This window comes from Scyliorhinus canicula, chromosome 11 (assembly GCF_902713615.1).
Source record: "Scyliorhinus canicula chromosome 11, sScyCan1.1, whole genome shotgun sequence".
Taxonomy (NCBI): Eukaryota; Metazoa; Chordata; class Chondrichthyes; order Carcharhiniformes; family Scyliorhinidae; genus Scyliorhinus; species Scyliorhinus canicula.
In genome coordinates this window covers 165,944,251-165,970,342 of record NC_052156.1, presented here as the reverse complement: position 1 = coordinate 165,970,342, position 26,092 = coordinate 165,944,251, and the positions used below count along the sequence as shown (strand labels likewise).

The 26,092-nt window shown below is 48.4% G+C and overlaps 1 protein-coding gene across 2 annotated transcripts in view; it reads left to right on the top strand.

The window, feature by feature from the left end:
• fam107b (family with sequence similarity 107 member B) overlaps nucleotides 1-26,092 on the top strand; it is a 194,400-nt gene that overhangs the window by 3,071 nt on the left and 165,237 nt on the right. Inside the window, exons 1-2 of one of the 2 annotated variants that reach the window (XM_038811951.1) lie at nucleotides 11,705-11,816; nucleotides 12,094-12,163. In XM_038811951.1, the coding sequence (XP_038667879.1) occupies nucleotides 11,814-11,816; nucleotides 12,094-12,163 (73 nt within the window). In that variant the 5' untranslated portion in view covers nucleotides 11,705-11,813. Of the gene's footprint in view, nucleotides 1-11,704; nucleotides 11,817-12,093; nucleotides 12,164-26,092 lie in introns of those variants that run through there. The other variant, XM_038811952.1, reaches the window with a different exon arrangement.

Sequence of the window (26,092 nt, the reverse complement as noted above, 5' to 3'; positions counted from 1 at the left end):
TAATCCATGATGGATGTCACCTACTCCATTTCTCCAGTGGAAACCTGATGGGCTGGCAATGAAAATGGTCTGGGTAACCCATCAACTGATATCCCACAGGCCTGATTTGAACCTGCGGTTGGAGCAGGCAGCAAAGGTACCTGCTTAAGTCAATGGGAACTTTCTCCAAATCTGCCTTCAGGCCCCAACTCCAATTTTAACCCAGGCCAAGATGGGGCTGCCTTCAGAGATTGGTTACCTTGCTGGGACCAGTCAGAAGAGGAATTTCCCCTCCAAGCCACACACCACCTTGACTTGGAAATTTATCACCGTTCCGTCGCTGGGTCAATATCTTGTAACTTTCTCCTGAACAACACTGTGGGTGCACCAAAACCACATGGACTGAAACGGTTCAAGATGACAGCTCAGCACCACCTACTCAAGGGCAATTAGGGATGGGCAATAAATCCTGGCCCAGCCAGCGAAGTCCACATCCCAAGAATGAATAAATAGGACAAAAATAGGATCAGGATGGAAGTACTAAGTTATTTACTTCCCTTTGAACATAGAACATAGAACAGTACAGCACAGAACAGGCCCTTCGGCCCTCGATGTTGTGCCGAGCAATGATCACCCTACTCAAACCCACGTATCCACCCTATACCCGTAACTCAACAACTCCCCCTTAACCTTACTTTTTAGGACACTAAGGGCAATTTAGCATGGCCAATCCACCTAACCCGCACATCTTTGGACTGTGGGAGGAAACCGGAGCACCCGGAGGAAACCCACGCACACACGGGGAGGACGTGCAGACTCCGCACAGACAGTGACCCAGCCGGGAATCGAACCTGGGAACTGGAGCTGTGAAGCATTTATGCTAACCACCATGCTACCGTGCTGCCCCTTTGTGGAGAATGTTTCTCTGTATCCCACATGGGATATTTAGGATTTTGTGGAAGGGTGAGCTGGACGGGTGAATGACCTCCCCCAACTCCCCAACACCCTTTCCCTTCCAGGAGATCCTGTCAGAACTCCTGCATGAGGCTAATTGCTGCTTCGACCATTGGCAGGGTAACAAGGCCCAGGGGCTAAAGTTGCCATGGTGACAAGCTGATGAGACAGAACAGGAAACTAACTGATTTGGCAAAGAGTCACCCAGACTCGATACGTTAGCTCCCCACTATCTTCACAGACGCTGTCAGATCTGCTGAGATTGTCCAGCATTTTCTGTTCATGTTTCAGATCCCAGCATCCGCAGAAATTTGATTTACTGCAGAACTTCACTGGGAGTTAAACTGACCCGAGTGTATCACTCCAGCTCCTGTCACAGATCTTCATCTTATACTTTTTAACAGGAGAAATGTGCCTACCCAGAGAGCGCTGAGAAAGTGAAAGTCATTGTCACCAGGAAAGGTTGCGGTGAATAGCATTGGATGTGTTTAATGGGAAGCGAGGTCAACCCTTGAGGGAGAAGGGCATGCTGCACAGGCAAAATGAAGAGAACGAGACTTGAGGTGTGGAGCATAAACCCCGGCAGAGACTTGTACTGGATGGTCTGCTTCTGCACTCTGTATTCTGGGTAATTCCAGGTGCATCGAACTTTTCCTGTGTTTTGTGTGAACATTTTGCTCAGTGGTGGTTCGCAGGGTTATATTTGTGATGGGGATTCGGATGTTTAGAGGCGGCACGTTAGCATAGTGGTTAGCACAGTTGCTTCACAGCTCCAGGGTCCCAGGTTCGATTCCCCGCTGGGTGACTGTCTGTGCAGAGTCTGCACGTTCTCCCCGTGTCTGTGTGGGTTTCCTCCCACAGACCAAAGACATGCAGGTTAGGTGGATTGGCCATGATAAATTGCCCTTAGTGTCCAAAAAAAGGTTAGATGGGGTTATTGGGTTAGGGGGATAGGGTGGAAGTGAGGGCTTAAGTGGGTCGGTGCAGACGCGATGGGCCAAATGGCCTCGTTATGCACTGTATGTTCTCTGTTTACTGGTCCAGCTTCCAGGTGGGAGCATCCCTTTAGAATCTTGGAAAATAGTTACGTGGAGTCAGTCGACAGAGTATCGCGGAACTTGAAGATAAATGAACAGTTACAGGTGGAGGTAGAGGATCTTTATTATCTAAGCTAATAGTTTTGCTGCCAGGTCTGTAACCCAAAGCCATGCGTCCAGTGGCCTTCAGGAAGGGTCCTGTCATCCTTACCTGGTTTGTTCAACACGTGACTCCAGATGGATATAACATGGTTGGTGGTAACACAAATGTGCAATCAATACGAAAGGGAAAATGCTGGAAAATCTCAGCAGGTCTGGCAGCATCTGTAGGGAGAGAAAAGAGCTAACGTTTCGAGTCCGATGACTCTTTGTCAAAGCTAACAGACAGAGAAAGTGGGAAATATTTATACTGTGGAGTGAGAATGAAAGATGAGTCGTAGCCACAGAAACCCAGGGAAACCGGGTGCTAATGGCCACAGAATCCAAGTGGAAAGAGTGTTAATGGCAGCCCCCAGAGAGAACAAAAGATGTGAAAGACCAAACAGCAGGGAAACTAACATCAGAGGGTGTGGGGGGAGGGGAAGGGGGAAGCAAAGTGGAGAAAGATGAAGGAAAGATGGAAAAGATTGGTGGGGGGGGGAATTAAATATATATTAAGAAAGAAAGAAATGGTAAAAGACAGTTAAAATGAAATGAAAACAAATGGGTCGAGGTGGGGTAGAGCTGACCATCTGAAGTTGTTGAATTCGATGTTCAGGCCGGAAGACTGTAGCGTGCCTAACCGGAAGATGAGATGTTGTTCCTCCAGTTTGTGTTGAGCTTCACTGGAATATTGCAGCAGGCCAAGGACAGACATGTGGGCATGGGAGCTGGGACTTTTGATAAAATGGCAAGCAACAGGAAGGTCAGGATCCTGAATGCGCACAGACCGAAGATGCTCAGCAAAGTGATCACCCAGTCTGCGTTTAGTCTCTCCGATATAGAGGAGACCACATTGGGAGCAGCGAATGCAATAGACCAGATTGGAAGAGATGCAAGTGAAACGCTGCTTAACCTGGAATGAGTGTTTTGGGCCTGGGATGTTTAGCATGGAAGAGGTAAAGGGGCAGGTGTTGCACCTTCTGCGATTGCATGGGAAGGTGCCATGGGTGATGGGAGAGGTACTGGGTATGGTGGAGGAGTGGACTGGATTGTCTCGGAGGGAACGGTCTCTGCGGAATGCTGACAGAGGGAGTGAAGGGAAGATGTGTTTGGTGGTGGCATCACGCTGGAGTTAGCGAAAATGGCGGAGGATAATGCTTTCCATACGGACGCTGGTGGGATGAAATGTGAGAACGAGGGGGACTCTATCCTTGTTCTGGGAGGGAGTGGAGGGGGTGAGGGTAGTGGCGCGGGAGATGGACCGCACCCTGTTGAGGGCCCTGTCCACAACTGTAGGTGGGAAATCACGCTTGTAGAAGAAGGAACACATTTTCGAAGCATCATTTTGGAAAGTGGCATCATCGGAACCAATGCGACGGAGGCGAAGGAGCCGAGAGAAAGGGATGGAGTCCTTACAGGGTGTAGGGTGTGAAGTGCTGTAGTCCAGATAGCTGTGGGAGTCAGTGGGCTTGTAGTGGATATTAGTAGATAGTCCATTGCCGGAAATGGAGACAGAAAGATCAAGGAAGGGAAGGGAAGTGTCTGTTATGGACCAGGTGTAAGTGATGGAGGGGTGGAAACTGAAAGCGAAATTGATGACTTTTTCCAGGTCCGGGCGAGAGCATGAAGCTGCACCAAAATAGTCATCAATGTATCGGTAAAGGAGTTGTGGGAGGGGGAACAAGGCCTGCAACAAGGAATGTTCCACATTCCCCATAAAAAGGCAAGCGCCTTTTGTGCAATCAATACTTCCCAGTGTCACCTTCATCCACTGTGTAAATGAAGAATATCTGAACAACTGCCCGGTGAAAACAATGATTTACATTTTTTAAAAGACGCTGAAAATACAGGGAAAACACAGGTTAAAGTGTTTTGGATGCACAGCACTCCTCAGATTGAAGGATAAACTTCAGTTTTATTCCATGTTTCCTCCAGTTGCAGTTTTCACTTTTATTTAACTGATTTATTACACTGTTTAAAAAAAAACCTGATCAGACTGCAAAGCACAGAGCCACAAACATAAATCCATACTCAGGTTTCAGCGCAGCTTCTCATTGTTATTGAAGCAGCTGATATTTTACTGTCAATGAGACGTTTTTCAGGCATCAGAAATCTCGCTCCAATTAAATAAATTGTGTGGAAAGAATATAGAAGACCGAGTTTTGTTAATATTAAAGCAATCCTATTAACAGCATTCAACCATTTCATTTTTGTCCTACCGTTATTATCGCATTGAATAGTCAATTTTAGACGCATTTTAAATATCCAGGGCCTAAATGAAGTGTTCAAGGTAAAATATATAAATATCTATATAATCTGCATTGATATTTCACAATTAGAAACATTTTCTTTGCAAAATACATATCATGAATCTAGCTTTCCCCCTATTGAGGACTTCATATTATCTTTAACCTGTGAACATTACTACGGTGGCACAGTGGTTAGCACTGCTGCATCACAGCTCCAGGGACCAATTCTGGGTTCAATTCCGGCCTCGGGTGACTGTCTGTGTGGAGTCTGCACGTTCTCCCCGTGTCTGCGTGGATTTCCTCCGGGTGCTCCGGTTTCCCCCCACAGTCCAAAGATGTGCAGGTTAGATGCATTGGCCGTGCTAAATTGCTCCTTCGTGTCCAAAAGGTTGGGTGGGTTTACGGGGATAGGGTGGAGGCACGAGTTTAAATAGGGTGCTCTTTCCAAGGGTCGGTGCAGACCCGATGGGCCAAATGGCCTCCTTCTGCACTGTAAATACTATGATTAAGCACACAACAAAATCTGACATCATGTAACTTTTATGAGTCACATTACTTGCGGATGAGAAATAAAAATATCTTTCTAAGTATCTGGAGAATTACTGGAAACTTCTAGAATGTCATTGATATGAAAAGCTAATTGTTTGCAGACCTCTTTCCTCATTTGGCTTCGGGCTTAGTTTCCTGATTATTAAGAATTAAATGTCACGAAAGGAATCACAAATTGTTCTATCTGATATAAATAAATTTATTTTTGGCAGAACGTTTGACAGACCACAGTGTTCTCACCAGTAATATAACAGTACAGCGGCAATCAATAGAAAATGAAGTCATGTGAAATCAATATTGCCAATCTTGAGCAGGATTATGTTTTACAATCCTCGTGTGAAAAGAACCCACAGAATAAATCCCTACCCTTGAAGTTAAAAGGGTGTATTTTGTGGAGTAAAGGGCTCAGACGAATACTTTACAGATAATCACAACATGTCAAATTGAACAGATATGGCGAACAGGCCATTGGTATTCCAGCAAGCAACGTGAAGCGTTTGTAGATTAATGGATAAAAGAGGAGTCATTACACAAATCTAATCTAATGGGGGTGATTCAGATGATGTCACAAACTATGAGAGAAATTCAAAAGATTCTCAAAAGTCTTCCGAATCGTGAGATTGGATTACATTCTTGACTCACTGCATCATCTATCGTACACAATGGATATTTTGTTTTATGGTTTAATTTCAAAGTTTCGCGAGGTACGGAACTGCTAAACGGGCTTCGCGTAACTTTAAAAAAATCTAATTTCCTTTCCTGCTGCAGGGATTTTTGTGACGAGCCTTCAAATTCTACCCTCTCGGGGAACGTGTTCAATTCTATTTTCCCAATTATGATACTATAGCAGCAGGCACCGAGTCACATGTTTGCTGTCCGCCCTCCCTATGGCAGCACGGTGACGCAGTGGTTAGAACTTCGGCCTCACGGCACCGAGGACCCAGGACCAAATCCCTGTATGTGCTCCATGTCCTTTGTCCCCGACTGAAATCCAGTTAAAGCTACCAGGAGAGGATAATCAGCTTCATAGGTAAAGGCAAAGGGTTTAAACTCTGCCAGTCAGGCCACTCAGGGGAAAGCAGCAACAGTCAAATCTGTTGCACTGTGGTTGGTTCTGCTGCAGAGGGGAGGAGTAGAAGGTGTGGGAATGCAATAGTTATAGGGGATTCGATTGTCAGGGGAATAGACAGGCGTTTCTGTGGCTGCAAAGAGAGTCCCGGATGGTATGTTGCCTCCCTGGTGCTTGGGTCAAGGATGTCTCGGAGTGTGTACAGGGCATTCTGAAGGGCGGGGTGTGAACAGCAGCCAGTGGTCATGGTACACATCAACGACATAGGTAGAAAAAGCGATGAGATCCTAAAAGCAGCTTCAAGGAAGTTAAGAAGGAAGTTGAGAAGTCGGACCTCAACGGTAGCGACCTCAGGATTACTACCAGTGCCACGTGCTAGTCAGACTAGAAATAGCAGGAAATGTCAATGAATACGTGGCTGAAGAGATGGGGTGAGGGAGAGCGTTTCAGATTCCTGGGGCAGTGGGACCAGTTCTGGGGGAGGTGGTACAAGCACAAGCTGGATGGGTTACACCTGGGCAGTACCTGGACTGATGTCCTGGGGGAGTATTTGCGAGAGTGGTTGGGGCGGATTTAAACTAAAATGGCAAGGGGCTAGGAGCCTGTGCGAGGGGTCTGAGTAGGAGGAAACGAGGACGAAAGCAAAAGACAGAAAGAGGAATAATAAAAGCGATTGGCAGAGAACCCACAGTCCAGATTCAAACAGGGCCACTGTGAAAAATATTGGGAGTGAGGCAAGTAATGTTAAAAGGACTAGCTTCAAGGCTTTATGCTTTAACGCACGGAGCATTCACAATAATGCGGATGAACTAATCACGCAAATAGATGTAAACGAGTCTGATATAATCGAATTATGGACACACAGCTGCAGGGTGACCAGGAATGGGAACTGAATGTCCAAGGGTATTCAGTACTTAGGAAGGACAGACAAAAAATGAAATGGTAATGGAGTGGCAGTGTTGGTTAAAGAGGAAATTAACGCAATAGTGAGGAAGGATATTAGCTCTGACAGTGTGGAATCTGTATGGGTAGAACTGAGAAACACCAAAGGGCAAAAATCATTAGTGGGCATCGCATATAGACCCCCAGACTGCAGTGAGGATGTAAGTAATGGCATTGGCATTAAATAGGAAATTAGAGATGCATGCAATAAATCTGCATACAGATTGGGCAAATCTAATAAGCCACAATACTGTAGTGGAGGAATTCCTGGAGAATACATGGGATGGTTCTTGGGACCAATACATTGAGGAACAGCTAGAGAGCAGGCTATCCTAGACTGGGTACCATATTATGAGAACGGAATCATTGCCGATCTAGTTGTGTGAGACCCCTTGGGGATGAGCGACCATAAAGAATTATTCGTTCAGGTGAAGAATGAAGTAGTTGATTCTGAGACTAGGGCCCTGACTCTTAATAAAGGAAACTACGATGGTATGAGGTGCAATTTGGCTCTGATAGGTTGGGAAACATTATTTAAAGGGATGACAGTGGATAGGCAATGGCAAACATTCAAGGTGTGCATGGGGGAACTGCAGGGGACATAAAAACTGATGTTCGACTTGGGGAACTGTGTGGAGTCTGCACGTTCTCCCCGTGTCTGCGTGGGTTTCCTCCGGGTGCTCCGGTTTCCTCCCACAAGTCCTGAAAGACGTGCTGTTAGGTGAATTGGACATTCTGAATTCTCCCTCTGTGTACCCGAACAGGCACCGGAATGTGGCGACTAGAGGCTTTTCACAGTAACTTCATTGCAGTGTTCGTGTAAGCCTACTTGTGACAATAATAAAGATTATTATTATTCTCAAAGTTTCAGTAGGTATGTGAAGTGAAAAAAATATGTGAAGGCAAATGTAGGTCCATTACAGTCAGAAACTGGGGAATGGATAATAGGGGACACAGGAATGGCAAAGCAACTAAACACTTACTTTGGTTCTGTCTTCACAAATGAGGACACAGATAAGATACATGAAATGTTGGGGAACGCAGGGTTCAGTGAGAGTGAGGAACTGAAGGAGATCAATATTAGTAGAGAAATTATGTTGGGGAAATTGATGGGATTGGAGGCTGTTAATTCCCCCGGGCCTGAGAATCTACATCCCAGAGTATTTAAGGACGTGGCCCTAGAAATAGTGGATGTATTGGTGGTCATCTCCCAGGATTCGATAGAGTCTGAAACAGTTCCTGCAGATTGGAAGGTAGAGAATGTAACTCCACTATTTAAAAAGGGAGGTAGAGAGAAAACAGGGAATTATAGACCAGTCAGCCTGACATCAGTAGTGGGGAAAATTCTAGAATCCATTATCAAAGATTTTATAGCAGAGCAGTTAGAAAACAGTGGCAGGATCGGACAGTCAGCACGGATTTATGAAGGAGAAATTATGCTTGACAAATCTACTAGAATTCTTTGAGGATGTATCTAGTATAGTTGATGAGGGGGAGCCAGTGGTTGTAGTATATTTATACTTTCAGAAGGTTTTGGACAAAGTCCCGCATAAGAGATTAGCGCATAAAATTAAAGCGCTTTGGATTGCAGGCAGTGGATTGAGATGGATAGAGAACTGGTTGGCAGACAAGAAAACAAGAATAAGAGTAAGAATAAATGGCACTATTTCCAAATTGGCAAGAAGTGACTAGTGGTGTACCGTAGGGATCGGTGCTGGCACCCCAGCTATTCACAATATATATTAATGATTTAGACGAGGGAACAAAATCTATCGGGCGGAATTCTCCGACCACCCGGCCACCATTGACAGATCTCCCCTTGTTGTTATTGTTATGTTTCTCCTGTAAGTAATTGCAGAGCTCCTTTGAGAACTCAAACTTCCTCCTGCAGAAACATACCATATACTGCATGTCCCCCCCCCCCCCCCCCCCCCCACTATCCCCCAACGCCCTGAGTCACATTCCCCACCCCAAGACAGCAGTGATCTTGACTCGAGTCAAGTTTGTAGTCGCGAGATGGAGCTGGATTTCAGTTTATGTATGAAACTCAAGCAAAGCAAGATTTTCCCCTCAACCAGCTCTGGATAGGAGCTCGCCTTGACTTCAATTGAACAGAATATCAAGTTGGGGATATAACAGGTAGCGAATGTGATAATATCCATGAAGCGTTACTATTCAAGATAGATTATCACCCCATAAACATTGCATTGAATGTATTCTTATTTATAACCCAGTACATTGCAGCAACTTAATATGACATGGCTTTGCAGACATACTCATCATACTCATAAATATCTTTTAGACATTACTGACACAAAAACCCAATTTAAGAGCAATGTAAACACTTTATTCAGTCTCAGTAGAGTTCAAACCTGTAACCTTTTGGGAGTAAACACTTCCATGTATCCAGTAAGAAATGACAAAAGCTATATTCTGCTGGTCTGATTGGAAATCTTGATCAATAATCATTAGAATAAGTGAACTGGACTTGACAGAAACACAATATGAGTTTGGTCACCGTGGAAACGGATCTAGATTAAGCCCTGTTACACACAGCTAGCTGAGATCAGGCATGAATTTAATGAGGCTTGACTGCACAAACCGTATTTATTGTGTTTTCCTATTTCCACCTTGCAGCGCAGGAGTTTTAAAATATCTGAATTCAAAATTAAATATTTGCAACAGCTTAGAATCTAAAAATGTTTTGTTTCCATTTGATTTTCTCAATGCAGTAAAAGGGTTGGGACAATGCAGATGGTAAAGATAATTAACTATTTTAAATTGGGGTTCATATTTGCTTTGTTGAAAATTGCTGCAGTACATTTAAAAAGCACTCTGCTTCCATCCAGTCATTTCCTATTGTTATCGAGGGAGTGAAGACCCGGAAGAATCTGATTCATTTTAGTAGGAAGAAAGCATCAAATGTCAAGCCGCTGGCATGTGATGTGTCAATGTCTTTAGAAACGTTACTTGGGTCACAATATCTTCTCACACTAAACAGGAACTGTTGTTGCTGAAGCCTAAAATTAAGAGAATCAAATCCCATGTGTTTTAAGCCCAGCCTCGGAATAAAACATCTGAGCGAGATTGGCAAATTAACATCACATTAGGAATTTAAAATCGTGTCATTTTGGCCTTGGGAATAAAAACAGAAAACATTGGAAATGTGCTGGGGGGTCAATAGGCTTCTGAAAGAGAAAATATAGATTAACATTTCAATTAAAGACTTTTCATCAAATATTGGAAAGAGAGGAAAATAGGAACAGGAGGAGGCCATTCAGCCCCTCAAGACTGAACCGCCATTCAATGAGATCATGGCCAATCTGTGGTCTAACCCCATGCCTTTGGCTCATATCTGGAGGAAACCCACGCAGACACGGGGTGAATGTGAAAACTCCACAGACAGTCACCCAAGGTTGGAATTGAACCCGGGTCCCAAGCACTGTGAGACAGCAGTGCTAACCACTGTGTCACCATGCCACCTTTACTCTTTATACTCCAATCCTCCAGATATAAATGCTGGCATTCCTTTCTGATTATTTTCTGCACTTGTTCACGGCATTTTAAGGATCTAAACACCTGAGCCCCAAGTCTTTTTTGGATCTCCACCTAAACCATTACCACAGAATCATTAAGTCCATGCCAGCTCTCTAATGAATAATTCAGCGAGTCCCACTTCCCCACCTATTTTTATCTTTTTGGTTCAGGTGAAATCCATGGTTGAATCACCCTTTCAGGCAGTACATTCCAATCACACATTGCAGTAAAATTACGTTTTCTCGTGCTAACTTTGGCTCTTTTCCCGATCACCTTAAATCTGTGTCCTCTGTGTTCTTGAACCGTCCAAGCCCACCTCATGTTGCTTCATGTTCACAAAACATCGGGCGGCACGGTGACGCGGTGGTTAGCGTTGTTGCCTCACGGCGCTGAGGTCCCGGGTTCGGTCCCAGCCCCGGGTCACTGTCCGTGTGGAGTTTGCACATCCTCCCCTTGTCTGCGTGGGTCTCACCCCCACAACCCAAAGATGTGCAGGGTAGGTGGATTGGCCACGCTAAATTGCCCCTTAATTGGAAAAAAAAATTAACAAAACATATTTTTTTCTTTTTATTTTATAAATTTACAGTACCGAATTATTTCCTTCCAATTATTTTCTGCGCGTTTCCCGATGGTGTGAGGTGGTCCCAATGGGAAACCCCAATGGGAAACCCCAATGGGAAACCCCAATGGTCGCTACGGGAACAGAGAATCCGTCTGCCTGTGGCGGCGTGCCGTGCTGGAAAACGGGGCTGGTGGGATGGAGAGTCCTGCCCCTTGCTTTTAATGAATTCCTGGGATAATTACCCTTGAACTGAGTGGCTTTCTCAGTTGTTGGGGCAGTTAAGAGTCAACCACATTGCTGTTGGTCTGGAGTCACATGTCAGCCAGACCAGTTAAGGAGGAATTCTTTCCCTAAAGGGCAATTGACAACGGTCCCTGGTCACCATCTGCTATGGTTGATTCAAACCCAGGTGCGCAGAGCGTTACCCTGAGTCTCTGCAACACTTTATCCAGTGACAATCACACTGCGCCATCGTCTTAGGGCACTTTGGTGATTTAAGTCTTGACCATTTGGAATTGTCTGTTGGCCAGTAGCAAGAGGAAACTTTATTCCACGATCCCTGTGCCAGGAGGGGGAAGGGCCGGTTGGTATCACCATAATTTGCCAAAAACATTTGTATTACCGAGAATGACCTAACATCCTTACGCAGTCATGTGGAATTGACTGCCAACAGGAAGTGCGTTTTCTTCTGCTTTTTACCTGTGCCTCATGCAACCACACACCACAGTGCACCCGGTTCCCAACTGTGCTGAAATTCATCTTAAGACTCTTTGAAGAGATACATTTTTATAAGTATGGTAAGTTTGACACTTTCATTACTCATGTGGCGGTATTTACTATTTGTTGTGAGCACACCAGCCAAAGTGGATAGTGAACTGTACCGCTGCAGAGCTGAGTTTACAGAACGGCTACACAGGCCTCCGAGATGTGAAAGATTATTGCTGCGGCCTCTGAAGACACGGGGTTTTTTTTTTAAATTTGTCTTGGTCATAAGCTGCTATTTTGCTCCTAACTCTCTTGTTTTTTTTTATTCTGCTTGCCTTCTCGCTATCGTCTGTGGTTTCTGCTGAACAGCAACACTCACATGAAGAGGAGTTATCTAGATTGCCAGATATGCCAGCGGCAGTTAATGGACCATTATCAGGTGCTGTGCAAAGTATTCTTATCATCAACCTCTGCTCAGGATTGCTTCTATAAGTGTAACTCACAGTTAGGAGACCGTTGCTCTTGCTTGGCTAATCAGGGGGGACGCATTGATCTCCAATAGCTTATCTGGAATTGTAAATTTTTCCAAGCTCGAAGTTTGGAAGACCCAGTAATCTCGAGGTCTGGCTGGTTTGAGTGCTTCTCTCTTTAAGTACAAGTTTAGATTTTATGCTTATCCAACGACTTCAAATGGTTTGACGTTAATTTTAAAGAGTTGAACTTACACAAACGTGTTTCCCAATCGTCCACTGTAACTTTAGCAGACAAACTGAGGCAACCATGTGTAACAACACAAACAGTGTTTGCTGAAGCTATGGTACCTAAATGGAATTCTCTCCATCGGTGTTTTAGTTACAATTGGATGATACAAGGAACGAGGGGCGTGATCAAACGGAAAGTTTTCTAATTCTCATTTGTGGCAGTTTTGTTGGGAGTTCCCCACCACTATCTAACCACAATTAGTCACTTTTTTGGGCCCCACACTTGGAATTATTTTCATCATTGGGGAGCTGAAGTCGTGGGCCAGACTGGCTCCTCGGAGATCAGGCTGCCATTTTGAAAGGGTGCCCCGATTTCTAAAAAGATTATGGGTCTCCCCCCCACATGGGCACTACCCCACTTCCCCCCTGTGATGACCACCCCTATGGGGTCGCTGAGGGCCCTCCCTTTTCAGGCCTTCCCCATCCCTCCTTTCAATCCCTCCTTCCCAGGACTCTCATTCTTCACCTCGCCAATCTCCTAAAGGCCCCTTCATACCCGCCCTGCCCTCCCTCCATTCCCTCCTCCACCCTACTTTCATGAGTATGGCTCCCCCAGGCCCTGACCCTTGACAGTGCCACCCTGGCACCCTGGCACCATGGCACTGCCCATTGGCAGTGCCACAGTACCCTGTTCCATAGGGATGGTCAGGGGGCTTCCTTGCCTGTCCCTGACCACCCAGGGGCCTCCGATGGCCCAGGAGATGCTGGGAGCCCGATAGATCCCGGGTCAGCACACCCATGTGGGGCTTGGTCATGCCCATTGTGGGCGGGATCCTGATCATGATGCCTCGCGAGGTCTGGGTAGATCTTGCCAGGGCTACTGGCTGCCAGGAAGCCTGTGGGAGACTTCACTCGGCATCTACCAGCTGCGTCGCACTCCTGTTTGGGCGTACTGCGGCCCTAGATACTTTGGGAACAGGAGAGACAACTGAAGGGATATGGTTGGAAGAAGTCAGATAATGCTGAGATTAGCCGGAATTGTTTTGGCTTTTTCACGGCCTAGAAGTTTCATTTTTGTTTATATTTAAATTAATTGCATTTGTTAATTCAACAGCCTGTTAATTTAAAACCTTTGTCTATTTAAAACAACATGCTTTCTAATTAAATGCTTAAACATGTTTCATAAAGGCGGATTGCTCTTTTTAAATAGACAAGAAAAAGGTTATTCTCACAGTGTGCCAATTTGTTAAATAGACCAGAAAAGCAACTCTACTTATCCATAGAATTTCTACAGTGCAGCAGGAGGCCATTCCGCCCATCGGGTCTGCACCAACCCTCTGAAAGAGCACCTTACCTAGGTCAATCCCCCGCATTATCCCCGTAACCCCATAACCCCACCTAACCTGCAGATCTTTGGACTGTGGGAGGAAACCGGAGCATCCGGAGGAAACCCACGCAGACCCAGGGAGAAAGTGCAGACTCCACACAGACAGTGATCCAAGGTTGAAATTGAACCTGGGTCCCTAGCGCTCTGAGGCAGCAGTGCTAACCACTGTGCCACATTGCTGCACGCACCATGCTGCACACACCATGCTGCACACACCATGCTGCACACACCATGCTGCACGCACCATGCTGCACACACCATGCTGCACACACCATGCTGCACGCACCATGCTGCACACACCATGCTGCACACACCATGCTGCACGCACCATGCTGCACACACCATGCTGCACACACCATGCTGCACACACCATGCTGCACGTACCATGCTGCACACACCATGCTGCACACACCATGCTGCACGCACCATGCTGCACGCACCATGCTGCACGCACCATGCTGCACGCACCATGCTGCACGCACCATGCTGCACGCACCATGCTGCACGCACCATGCTGCACACACCATGCTGCACACACCATGCTGTATACCCTCGATGCTGATGTGAATATCAGAATTGATTTTCCATCACAGCAGGTATTGAAGTCAAATTAAAAAGTTTAGCCTCAGAGACAGACTTGTGGAACACACATAAACAAACGTTTTACGCTATCAATAGGAACTGCATTATCAGGCCCACGTCCTCTACATCGGAGTTTCTCACAGTGTAGGTGGCGACCCACGGGTAGGTCGCGGGCAGGTGTCAGGGGGGGTCGCGGACCGATTGGTTGTGGTGTTCCTGATTCCAAGAGAAGCGCCCAATGGCCGCGCCCGGATTTTAAATGGAATGATGCAGTCTTCCAGTTCGAAGCAGTGGTGACGGAGAGTAGGCCAAGCGCCCAGCACATACACCGACATCACGCACCCTGTACGTCAGTGATATCGACAGAAAATCTCAAGAGGAGAGATTCCTCCATTTTCTGACTGTGGGCTAGCAAGACAAGGAACTGTGAAGAACTGAAGATGTTTTGTTACACAGTAGAGTGGGCGAGAGACACAAACAGACAGTGTACCTCCTGGTCAGGAACTCACAACTGAATCTGCTGGAGAGTATTGATGAGGAGGGTCCATGGTGGGACAGAGCAGTGTTAATGTTCGCTCTATACAGAGCTCCAGGGTTTCTGGTGAACAGCCAACAAAGAAAAAACTGAAATCGGGAATAAAGCAGTATAAAGATTAAATTAATTGTGCCGAATGCAAATCAGGATGCAAAGTCCATGTGTATTATACGCAGGGAAGTATTGGCAACTGAGAGTTTAAAACCATCAAAACTTTGAAGACTGAGCTTGGCGAATTCAAGGACAAACCCCTTGATTTTTCTTAAAGGGTGAAATGAAATGAAAATCGCTTATTGTCACGAGTCGTCTTCAATGAAGTTACTGTGAAAAGCCCCTAGTCGCCACATTCCGGCGCCTGTCCGGGGAGGCTGTTGCGGGAATCGAACCGTGCTGCTTGCCTGCCTTGGTCTGCTTTCGAAGCAGGGTGGGGGTGGTGGGGGGGTGGAGTTTGTAAAACTCTGCTCTACTTCAGTAAAATGAATCAATCTCTGTGAGGTTTTCACCTGAGTCCACATCGTAACAATGGAGGAAGATCTGAAGAAACACTGGAAATGGAGTTAATGGTAATAATAATAATAATCTTTATTGTCGCAATTGGCTTACATTAATCCTGCAATGAAGTTACTGTGAAAATCCCCTCATCGCCACATTTCGGCACCTGTTCAGGTGCACGGAGGGCGAATTCAGAATGTCCAATTCACCTGATAGCACGTCTTTCGGGATTTGTGGGCGGAAACCGGAGCACCCGGAGGAAACCCACGCCGACACGGGAGAACGTGCAGACTCCGCACAGACAGTGACCCAAGCCGGGAATCGAACCTGGGACCCTGGCACTGTGAAACAACAGTGCTAACCACTGTGCCACCGTGTGGCCTATGTTTAGACAATTGGGTTTTCACAGCTCTTTGACAAAGTTATAGCAAACAAGCAAAGAGCTCCCTTGGGAAAATACACCCCTCAAAATCAATTCCACAACAGCTCGTTATCAAGGCAATCACATGGTCATAACTGCAACAAAAGACGTTACTGCCCTGGTCAATTACGTGTTTTCACACAGGTTTATTCTTGGGCTCGGTTAACAACAGTGAAGTAAGGAATCATATTTCAAAAATTTACAATTCTGTCGGTCTGAAATGGATAGCACTCTCATTCAGCACTTATTCCTTTAACATGAAGCAGTTTCAGTTGGCTTACTTGATATATAAGCTGCCTCCGACTGGGGGCACTGTTGTTAATTTAATCAACACCGAGCAGAATGCATCTCCCACTCCGCAGCACCCAGTGAAATACACGCAACATTTTAACAACTGAGCTTTCAATAATTAAACATGGGCATAAACTTCTAGAAATATCCTGGGTGGTGTTGAAAGTGCAATGTTTCTTCATGAATTAGTGCTGCTGCATTACCCGGCTGCCAGTGCCCTGGAATCTGTACCATTGAAACTCCCTAACCCACTGGCAGTTTTGTGCACCAGTTGGAATGGGCTAGTGTGAGTGTACAGCAGCCTGTGTCATTTCCACTGTATTACACCAGGCTATCAGTAATCTGGAACTTGTCTCTGTTTCTACTGAAACTCCCTAGGCTCCCTGTGCTCTATTCCTAACACAGCAACACAAATAGCACATCATCAAAGGAACAGTCGTATAACTCACACATGAGCAGTTGTCTGACAGTTGTTGTAGTTTTCTCGCTGAGTAAAGGTTCAGCTCACCCATGGATAGAAACGTGAGCCTGTTTTGCAAGAACCAGCCGTTCTTTTCACTGCTACCTCGAGTGGAAAAGTTCTCTTCTGGTCAACCTCGGTATCTTCAAAGACGAGAATTTAATTTACCGAAATCCCGGTGACCTGGGGGTCACTACCACCGGTCGCATAAATATCTTACTTTAAAAAAAGTATTTCTATTCCAATTTTCAACATTTTACATTTTACAAAAAAAATACCCCACACCCAACATATTGAACTTCCTGCCCATTAACAACCCCCCCCCCCCCCCCACCTGAACAGTCAATAGTAACCAACTCTTTGAAACATAAAGTGGACAAACCCCAGCCCTTATGGGACCCATCACTTCTCCCCCCCCCCCCCCCCCTTTAGGGAAAATTGCACCTTCTGCAGGGATAAGAACTCCAATAGGTGCCCCCGCCCCGCCAAGGCACAGGGTGGAGAAGCTGACCTCCACCCCAACAGGATCTGCCTGCGAGCGATCAGCGAGGCGAAGGCTAAGACATCTGCCCCCACGGGTCCCACCTGCACCTCCCCCATCGCTTGCAGATGTCCTCCACCCCCTCAAACAGCCAGCTCATCCTCGACCTCATCAGGTGAGCCCTGTACACCACCTTCAGCTGTATCGACCCCCGCCTCGCACATGGGGCCGAGGGATTCGCAGCACCTCGCATCACAATCCCTCCTCTGGAGGGCCAGCAGGCTCGGCTCTACAGAGATCGGAGCGCCTTTTTAAAATGTCGTCTCAACCTCACTGTTGAGGTAAAGGCTCCTCCCTACAATATCGCCGGCATTGTGGAAATCCCCCCACCAATTGGGATACTCTATAGACCCCCCCCCCCCCCCCGCCCCCCCCCTCAGCCACACCCCCTGGCCCTGACTGCCAACCCAGTGAACAAACAAGATGCAAATGTTAATGAGGAGGCCTAATATCCCATTGAGGACCCTCTGGGCTCCCAGCTGAGCAGTGATTTGTGAGGGGGCAGGGTTGGGTGACACGGTACTGCTCCACTTTCCGGGGCAGGTACATTAATTCAGAGAAGGATATACCCTCCTTTTCAGGTTTGAACATTCCCGCTCTTTCTCTTTCCACAGCACCTCGAGCTACAGCCAGCAATCAGCTTGCTCTGCACTGCCAATGGTGGTGTGCTAAATGTTGGCAGCTGCCCCCAAATACTGAAGCCTGTTTCAGACCACCTCATGTCTCCATTTGGCCGAAGGAGTTTCCAACTCCCAAATGAGGGGCTGGTTTAGCGCACTGGGCTAAATTGCTGGCTTTTAAAGCAGACCAAGGCAGGCCAGCAGCACGGTTCAATTCCCGTACCAGCCTCCCCGAACAGGCGCCGGAATGTGGTGACTAGGGGCTTTTCACACTAACTTCATTGAAGCCTACCCGTGACAATAAGCGATTTTCATTTCATTTCATGACGGGTTAGGATCGAATGGCCTTGGAGAGGGTGCACCATAAATTTACCAGAATGATACTGGCTGCACCCACCTAGGCAAGTGGAGAGTCTTCCATCACACCCCTGACCTGTGCCTTGTAGATGTTGAACAGGCTTTGGGGAGTTAGGATGTGAGTTAATCGCCACAGGATTCCCAGCCTCTGACCTTCTCTTGTAGCCACATATGGCTGATCCAGTTCAACTTCTGGTCAATGGTAACCCCCAGGATGTCGATAGTGGGGGATTCAGAGATGGTAATGCCATTGAATGTCCAGGGATGATGGTTAGATTCTCTCTTATTGGAGATGGTCATTGCCTGGCACTTGTGTGGCGTGAATGTAACCCAAGTTTGGATATTGTCCAGATCTTGCTGTATTTGGACATGGACTGCTTCAGTATCTGTGAGTTTGTGAATGGTGCTGGACATTGTGCCGTCATCAGCAAAAATCCCTTCTTCTAACCTTATGGGACGGAAGGTCTGTTGTCCTTAATATTATGAAATTTTCAATCAAATCATCATCTAAATGTGGCAACTATAACCCTGGTGTGCATAGTTTCTTCAGCATAATTGGCACTCCGAGTTCAGGGGCGGGATTCTCCGATCCCCCCGCCGGGTCGGAGAATCGCCGGGGGGCGGCGTGAATCCCGTCCTGCCGCCCCGGTGTCGGCTGCCGAATTCTTTGGCGCCGGGGTTTGGTGGGGGCGGGAATCGCGCCGGTCGGCGTCCGCTGGCAGCGACCCCCCGGCGATTCTCTGCCCCGCGATCGGCCGAGCAGCCACCCGTTTTCAGCCATCCCACCGTTGTAAATCAAACCAGATCCGTACCGGTGGGACCTGGCTCTGCGGGTGGCCTGCGGGGTCCTCGGGGGGGGGGGGGGGGGGGGATCTGGCCTCGGGGGGTGCCTCCACGGTGGCCTGGCCCGCAATCAGGGCCCACCGATTTGTGGGCGGGCCTGTGCCGTGAGGGCACTCTTTCCCTCCGAGACGGCCGCTGTATCGGTCCGCCATGGTTGGCGCGGAGAAGAAACCCCTGCGCATGCGCTGGTATCACGCCAACACACACTGGTGCTCCCGCGCATGCGCCAACTCACACCAGCTGGCAGAGGCCCTTCGGCCCTGGTTGGCATGGCGCCAACCCCTCCGGTGCCGGCCTAGCCCCTGATGATGCGGAGGATTCCGCACCTTCCGGGGGGGGGGGGGGGGGGGGGGGGGGGGGGGGGGGGGGGGGGGGCGACGCCGGAGTGGTTCAAGCCACTTCCTGGCGCTGGCTGGCCTGCCCCACCGGGTAGGGGAGAATCCCACCCCAGATATAATTCTGGTCAATCTACACTGCACTCCCTGTGATACCGATATATCCATCTTGACGTGTGAAGCCGCTAATCACAATATTTAAGGTGTGTCCTAACCAGGGGTTTGTTGAAGCAGATTTCCACCAGGTTTTGAATATTTATAGCACTTCTTCTTACCATAGATATTATTTACGTCAACAAATGCTTTTAGAATTCTACAAGAAAGATCAAAGTCAACCGTATCATATATATAGGGCGCGATTCTCTGATGCCGCGCGGCATCAGGAAAGCCGTCGTGAACTCGGCCGAGTTTCACGACGGCGTCGGAGGCCGCTCCTCGCACCCTATTCTCCCCTCCCCAGGGGGCTAGGAGCGGCGTTGCGAGAAACTCGGCCGCCGGGCCTTGACGCATGCGTCAAAGCTGCATGCCGAGAATGACGCGGCCGGCAGCGCCTAAGTGATGTCAGCCGCGCATGTGCAGGTTGGCCGGCTCCAACCCGCACATGCGCTGTTGCCGTCTTCCCTTCCGCTGCCCCGCAAGACATGGTGGCTTGATCTTGCGGGGAGGCGGAGGGGAAAGATTGCGTCTCTTAGAGACGCCGGCCCGACGATCGGTGGGCACCAAACAGTAAAGAGGAACTGAGTGAAAGATCACTGGGGAGTATTATTTCTCAAGTTTAACCCCCTCACCTCATTGTCAGGAAGTGTTGCCCCACACTACCCTAATCAACACTACTCAGTACTTCCCCATTCAAATGTAGCTGGTGTGGAAACCCTCAAGTGCGGGTGTCTGTGTGTGTGTGTGTGTGTATGTGTGTGTGTGTGTGTGTGTCTGTGTGCGGGTGTCTCTGTGTGTGTGTGTGTCTGTCTGTGTGTGTGTGTGCGGGTGTCTGTGTGTGTGTCTGTCTGTCTGTGTGTGTGTGTGTGTGTCTGTGTGTGTGTGTCTGTGTGTGTGTCTGTGTCTGTGTGTGTGTGTCTGTGTGTGCGGGTGTCTGTGTGTGCGGGTGTCTGTGTGTGTCTGTGTGTGTGTGTGTGTGTGTGCGGGTGTCTGTGTGTGTGTGTGTGTGTGTGTGTGTGTCTGTGTCTGTGTGTGTGTGTGTGTGTCTGTGTGTCTGTGTGTGTGTCTGTGTGTCTGTGTATACCAGTGTACGCGTGTGTGTGTGTGTGTGTGTGTGCGGGTGTCTGTGTGTGTGTGTGTCTGTCTGTGTGTGTGTGTGTGTGTCTGTGTGTGTGTGTCTGTGTGTGTGTGTGTGTGTCTGTGTGTGTGTGTGTCTGTGTGTGTGTCTGTGTGTGCGGGTGTCTGTGTGTGTCTGTGTGTGTGTGTGTGTGTGCGGGTGTCTGTGTGTGTGTCTGTGTGTGTATGTCTGTGTGTGTGTGTGTGTCTGTGTGTCTGTGTGTGTGTCTGTGTATACCAGTGTACGCGTGTGTGTGTTTGTGTGTCTGTGTGTGTCTGTGTGTGTGCGGGTGTCTGTGTGTGTGTGTGTCTGTGTGTGTGTGTCTGTGTGTGTGTGTCTGTGTATACCAGTGTACGCGTGTGTGTGTTTGTGTGAATATATGTGAACCATGACTGTGATTGTTGGCAGATGATTTAGTTGTCCCCATTCTGTTACTATCTGATGTTTCTTCCAGTTAAATATTGCAATTACCAAAACTATTGTCTTTCGTACCCCCTCCCTCCCACAAACCTACACTCTCACTGCCGATTCCTCCCCCTCCCTCAGTTATTGCTCCAGCCTAGCCCAGACTATTTGGAAACTTTGCCATCCCATTTGATCCCCAGACTGAGTTTGCAACCTCATATCCTTTACATCACAAAAATGGCCTACTTCCAGCACTGCCCCTCTACACCTGCAAAGCTTCTCTGTGTTCTGGTAACCTCCAGGTTCGATTATTCCAATCGTCGTCATGCCAACACCCCTTCCTCGAAAAGGCCACAGTTTATCTGGAACTCTGCCGCCCATGTCCTCTTCCACATCTGATTATGCTGCCCGCTTCCCCCGGCTTTTGAGCATGCGTAATTCTGAGTCCATTCGGAAACTGGGATGTATTGTTGGTCAATGTCTGAAGCAAGAATGTAAATTGTATTGAAATCTATTACACATCACACAAAGTGACTTTATTCTATCTCCTTTAATTAAATCTGTCACTGTTAAAGAGTGAAATCCGGCAGCCTAACTTCCTTTGCCTGTCCATTTGTTTCTGCTTTTCTCCTCCAGCCTCTGAAGGTGTTGGCTCACTCTGGACATAGTCAATAACATTCAGGGGAGTGAATAGGAAAGTGTAATTGAGGCAGATGGTCTGTACCGTGTCCTCCTGCTCCTATCTCTTATGGCCTGCTGTCATTCCCAGCTTCCCCTGCAGATATTAATTAAATATCAAAGGCAAAGAGCTCCTCTGGTGTCTGAGCAATCTTTTCTATTGGGTCGTCGAGGCATAGCCCAAATTTGACCCTCAGTTTCTGCAGATCTCGGTGAAGTTTCACGGTCGGACAATTGGCGCCAGGAGCCCTGGGCTAGGTTTCTAACTATCTATGGACTATCGAGTGACCCCGTCTGGAAAGGTACATTTCCCAAAGTCAAGAGACCGCAGTATCAGCTTTGGATGTGATGAGTCCCATTTGCTGTAACAACTTGTCAACAATCCCTCTCACTTCATGACCACTAGGGAAAGCTATTGGGCAACGCTTGGTTCTGAGGGCCCGAACTCCTGGAAACACCTTTAGGATTGAGGGAGAATGCTGAAACCTGGGGAGGAAGAAAATCAGAAGGAGCCTGACCCCAACCCATTGCAGATACCTGCCAACCGAGGGTGACCTCAGGGCAGATGCAGAAGCATGTCATTTGCCAACATTCTCAGTTTGGAATAGGCCCAAAGGAAAAAGCCATTATAAAAAAAGTAACATACTCAATAACTTTTTTTTTTAATATAATTTTTATTGGAATTTTTTTACAGAAAATATAAAACATAACAACAAACAATGAAATGCAACAAAATAACCCATAATAACTGTAAAACCCCCCAGACCGTATCGACGCATGTATCACATCCCCCCACCCCCCCAACCCCAATGAACAACAAAAGAACTTAAAAATAAATTTAAATTAAATAAACAAACATAGTCATCGTCTCCCCCCCCCTCCCTTTTCCCTCCCCCTTCCCCCCCCCCCTCCCCCCCGGGTTCCTGCTGCTACTGTCCCCGTACCCTATCGTTGAGCCAGAAAGTCGAGGAAAGGTTGCCACCGCCTAAAGAACCCTTGTACCGATCCTCTCAGGGCGAATTTGACCTTCTCTAGCTTAATGAAACCCGCCATGTCATTGATCCAGGTCTCCACGCTTGGGGGCCTCGCATCCTTCCATTGTAGCAAGATCCTTCGCCGGGCTACTAGGGACGCAAAGGCCAGCACACCGGCCTCTTTCGCCTCCTGCACTCCCGGCTCCACCCCAACCCCAAAAATCGCGAGTCCCCATCCTGGCTTGACCCTGGATCCCACCACCCTCGACACCATCCTCGCCACCCCCTTCCAGAACTCCTCCAGTGCCGGGCATGCCCAGAACATATGGGCATGGTTCGCTGGACTCCCCGAGCACCTGACACACCTGTCTTCACCCCCAAAGAACCTACCCATCCTCGTCCCAGTCATGTGGGCCCGGTGCAGCACCTTGAATTGGATTAGGCTAAGCCGCGCACACGAGGAGGAAGAATTAACCCTCTCCAGGGCATCAGCCCATGTCCCGTCTTCGATCTGTTCCCCCAGTTCCCCCTCCCACTTAGCTTTCAGCTCCTGTACTGACGCCTCCTCTGCCTCCTGCATAACCTTGTAGATATCAGATATCTTCCCCTCTCCGACCCAGACCCCCGAAAGCACCCTGTCGCTCACCCCCCTCGCGGGAAGCGAAGGGAATCCCTCCACCTGTTGCCTAGCAAATGCCTTTACCTGCAGGTACCTGAGCATGTTCCCCGGGGGGAGCCCAAATTTCTCCTCCAACTCCCCCAGGCTCGCAAACCTCCCATCAATAAACAGGTCCCTCAGCTGTCTGATGCCCGCTCTGTGCCAACCCTGAAATCCCCCATCAATGTTCCCCGGGACGAACCTATGGTTCCCCCTTAATGGAGCCTCTATCAAGCCCCCCACTTCTCCCCTATGTCGCCTCCACTGCCCCCAAATCTTGAGGGTAGCCGCCACCACCGGACTCGTGGTATACCTCGTAGGAGGGAGCGGCCACGGCGCCGTTACCAGGGCCCCCAGGCTTGTATCTCCACAGGACGCCCTCTCCATCCGTTTCCATGCTGCCCCCTCCCCCTCCATTACCCACTTGCGCACCATCGACACATTGGCCGCCCAATAATACCCTGAGAGATTGGGTAACTCCAGCCCCCCCCCCCCATCTCTACCCTGCTCCAAGAAGACCCTCTTCACCCTCGGGGTCCCATGCGCCCAAACAAAGCTCATGATGCTGCTAGTCACCCTTCTAAAAAAGGCCCTAGGGATAAAGATGGGCAAACACTGAAAAAGGAACAAGAACCTCGGGAGAACCGTCATTTTGACGAACTGCACTCTACCCGCCAACGATAGCGGCACCATGTCCCACCTTTTAAATTCCTCCTCCATCTGCTCCACCAGCCTGGTAAAATTAAGCTTATGGAGTGTCCCCCAACTCCTGGCCACCTGCACCCCCAGGTATCTGAAACCCTTCACTGCCCTCTTAAATGGGAGTCTCCCAATTCCCTCCTCCTGATCACCCGGGTGTACTACAAATACCTCACTCTTCCCTAAATTTAACTTATAGCCCGAGAAGCCCCCAAATTCCGCTAACAGCTCCATCACCCCCGGCATTCCCCCTTCTGGATCCGCCACATACAACAGCAGGTCGTCCGCATACAGCGATACACGATGTTCCTCCCCACCCCACACCAGACCCCTCCATCTCCCTGACTCCCTCAACGCCATAGCCAAAGGTTCAATCGCCAGTGCAAAGAGCAAGGGGGACTGGGGGCACCCCTGCCTGGTCCCACAGTAGAGCCTAAAGTACTCCGATCTCCTTCCATTGGTAACTACACTTGCCATCGGAGCCGCGTAGAGCAGCCTCACCCATTTGATGAATCCCTCCCCGAATCCGAACCACTCCAGCACCTCCCACAGGTACCCCCACTCAACTCTATGAAACGCTTTCTCTGCGTCCAGCACCACCACTATCTTCGCCTCCCCCTCCACTGCCAGCATCATAATAACATTTAGCAGTCTCCGCACATTCGTGTTGAGCTGCCGTCCCTTGACAAATCCTGTCTGATCCTCGTGTATCACCCCTGGCACACAGTCCTCTATCCTGGTGGCCAGGATCTTCGCCAGCAACTTAGCGTCAACATTGAGGAGCGAGATTGGCCTGTATGATCCACACTGCAAGGGGTCCTTATCCCGCTTTAGGATCAGAGAGATCAGTGCCCGCGACATCGTCGGGGACAAAGCCCCCCCCTCCCATGCCTCATTGAAGGCTCGCACCAACAGGGGGCCCACCAGATCCGCATACTTTTTATAAAATTCCACCGGGAACCCGTCCGGCCCCGGCGCCTTACCTGACTGCATTTGTCCAATCCCCCTGACTAGCTCCTCCAACTCTATCGGCGCCCCCAGCCCCTCTACCAGCTCCTCTTGAACCCTTTGGAAACATAGCCTGTTCATGAAGCTCTCCATCCCCCCTCTCCCCATCGGAGGTTCTGACCGGTACAGTTCCTCGTAGAAGTCCCTAAAGACCCCATTTACTTCTGTCCCCTTCTGCACTACATTCCCACCCCTATCCGTCACTCCACCAATTTCCCTAGCCGCATCTCGCCTGCGGAGCTGATGCGCCAACATCCTGCTCGCCTTCTCCCCATACTCATATACCGCGCCCTGCGCCCTCCTCCACTGTGTCTCCGCCTTTCTGGTGGTCAACAAGTCAAATTTGGCCTGCAAACTACGCTGTTTCCCCAGCAACCCCTCCTCCGGTGCCTCCGCATATCTCCTGTCCACATCCAGGAGCTCCCCCACCAGTCGTACTCAATAACGTAATACAATACATTACAACAATGAGAATTGGATTGGATTGGATTTGTTTATTGTCACATGTACCAAGGTACAGTGAAAAGTATTGTTCTACGGCAGCTTAGACCAATCATTCCGTACATGAAAATAAAATACATAATAAGGCAAACATAAAATACACACTGTAAATACATAGAAACAGGCATCGGGTGAAGCATACGGATTGTAGAACTACTCAATAGAGAAGATGTGTGAAGAGACCAGATCAGTCTGTAAGAGGGTCATTCAGGAGTCTGGTAACAGCGGGGAAGACGCTGTTTTTGAGCCTGTTTCTGCATTTTCTCAAACTTTTGTATCTCCTGCCCAATGGAAGAAGTTGGAAGAGTGAGTAAGCCAGGTGGGAGGGGGTCTTTGATTATGCTGCCCGCTTTCCCTGGGCAGCGGGAGGTGTAGATAGAGTCAATGGATGGGAGGCAGGTTCGTGTGATAGACTGGGCTGTGTTCACGACTCTTTGTAGTTTCTTACAGTCTTGGGCCGAGCAGTTGCCATGCCAGGCTGTGATGCAGCCAGATAGGATGCTTTCAATGGTGCATCTGTTAAAGTTGGTAAGAGTCAATGTGGACATGCCGAATTTCCTTAGTTTCCTGAGAAAGTATAGACACTGTTGTGCTTTCTTGGTCACAG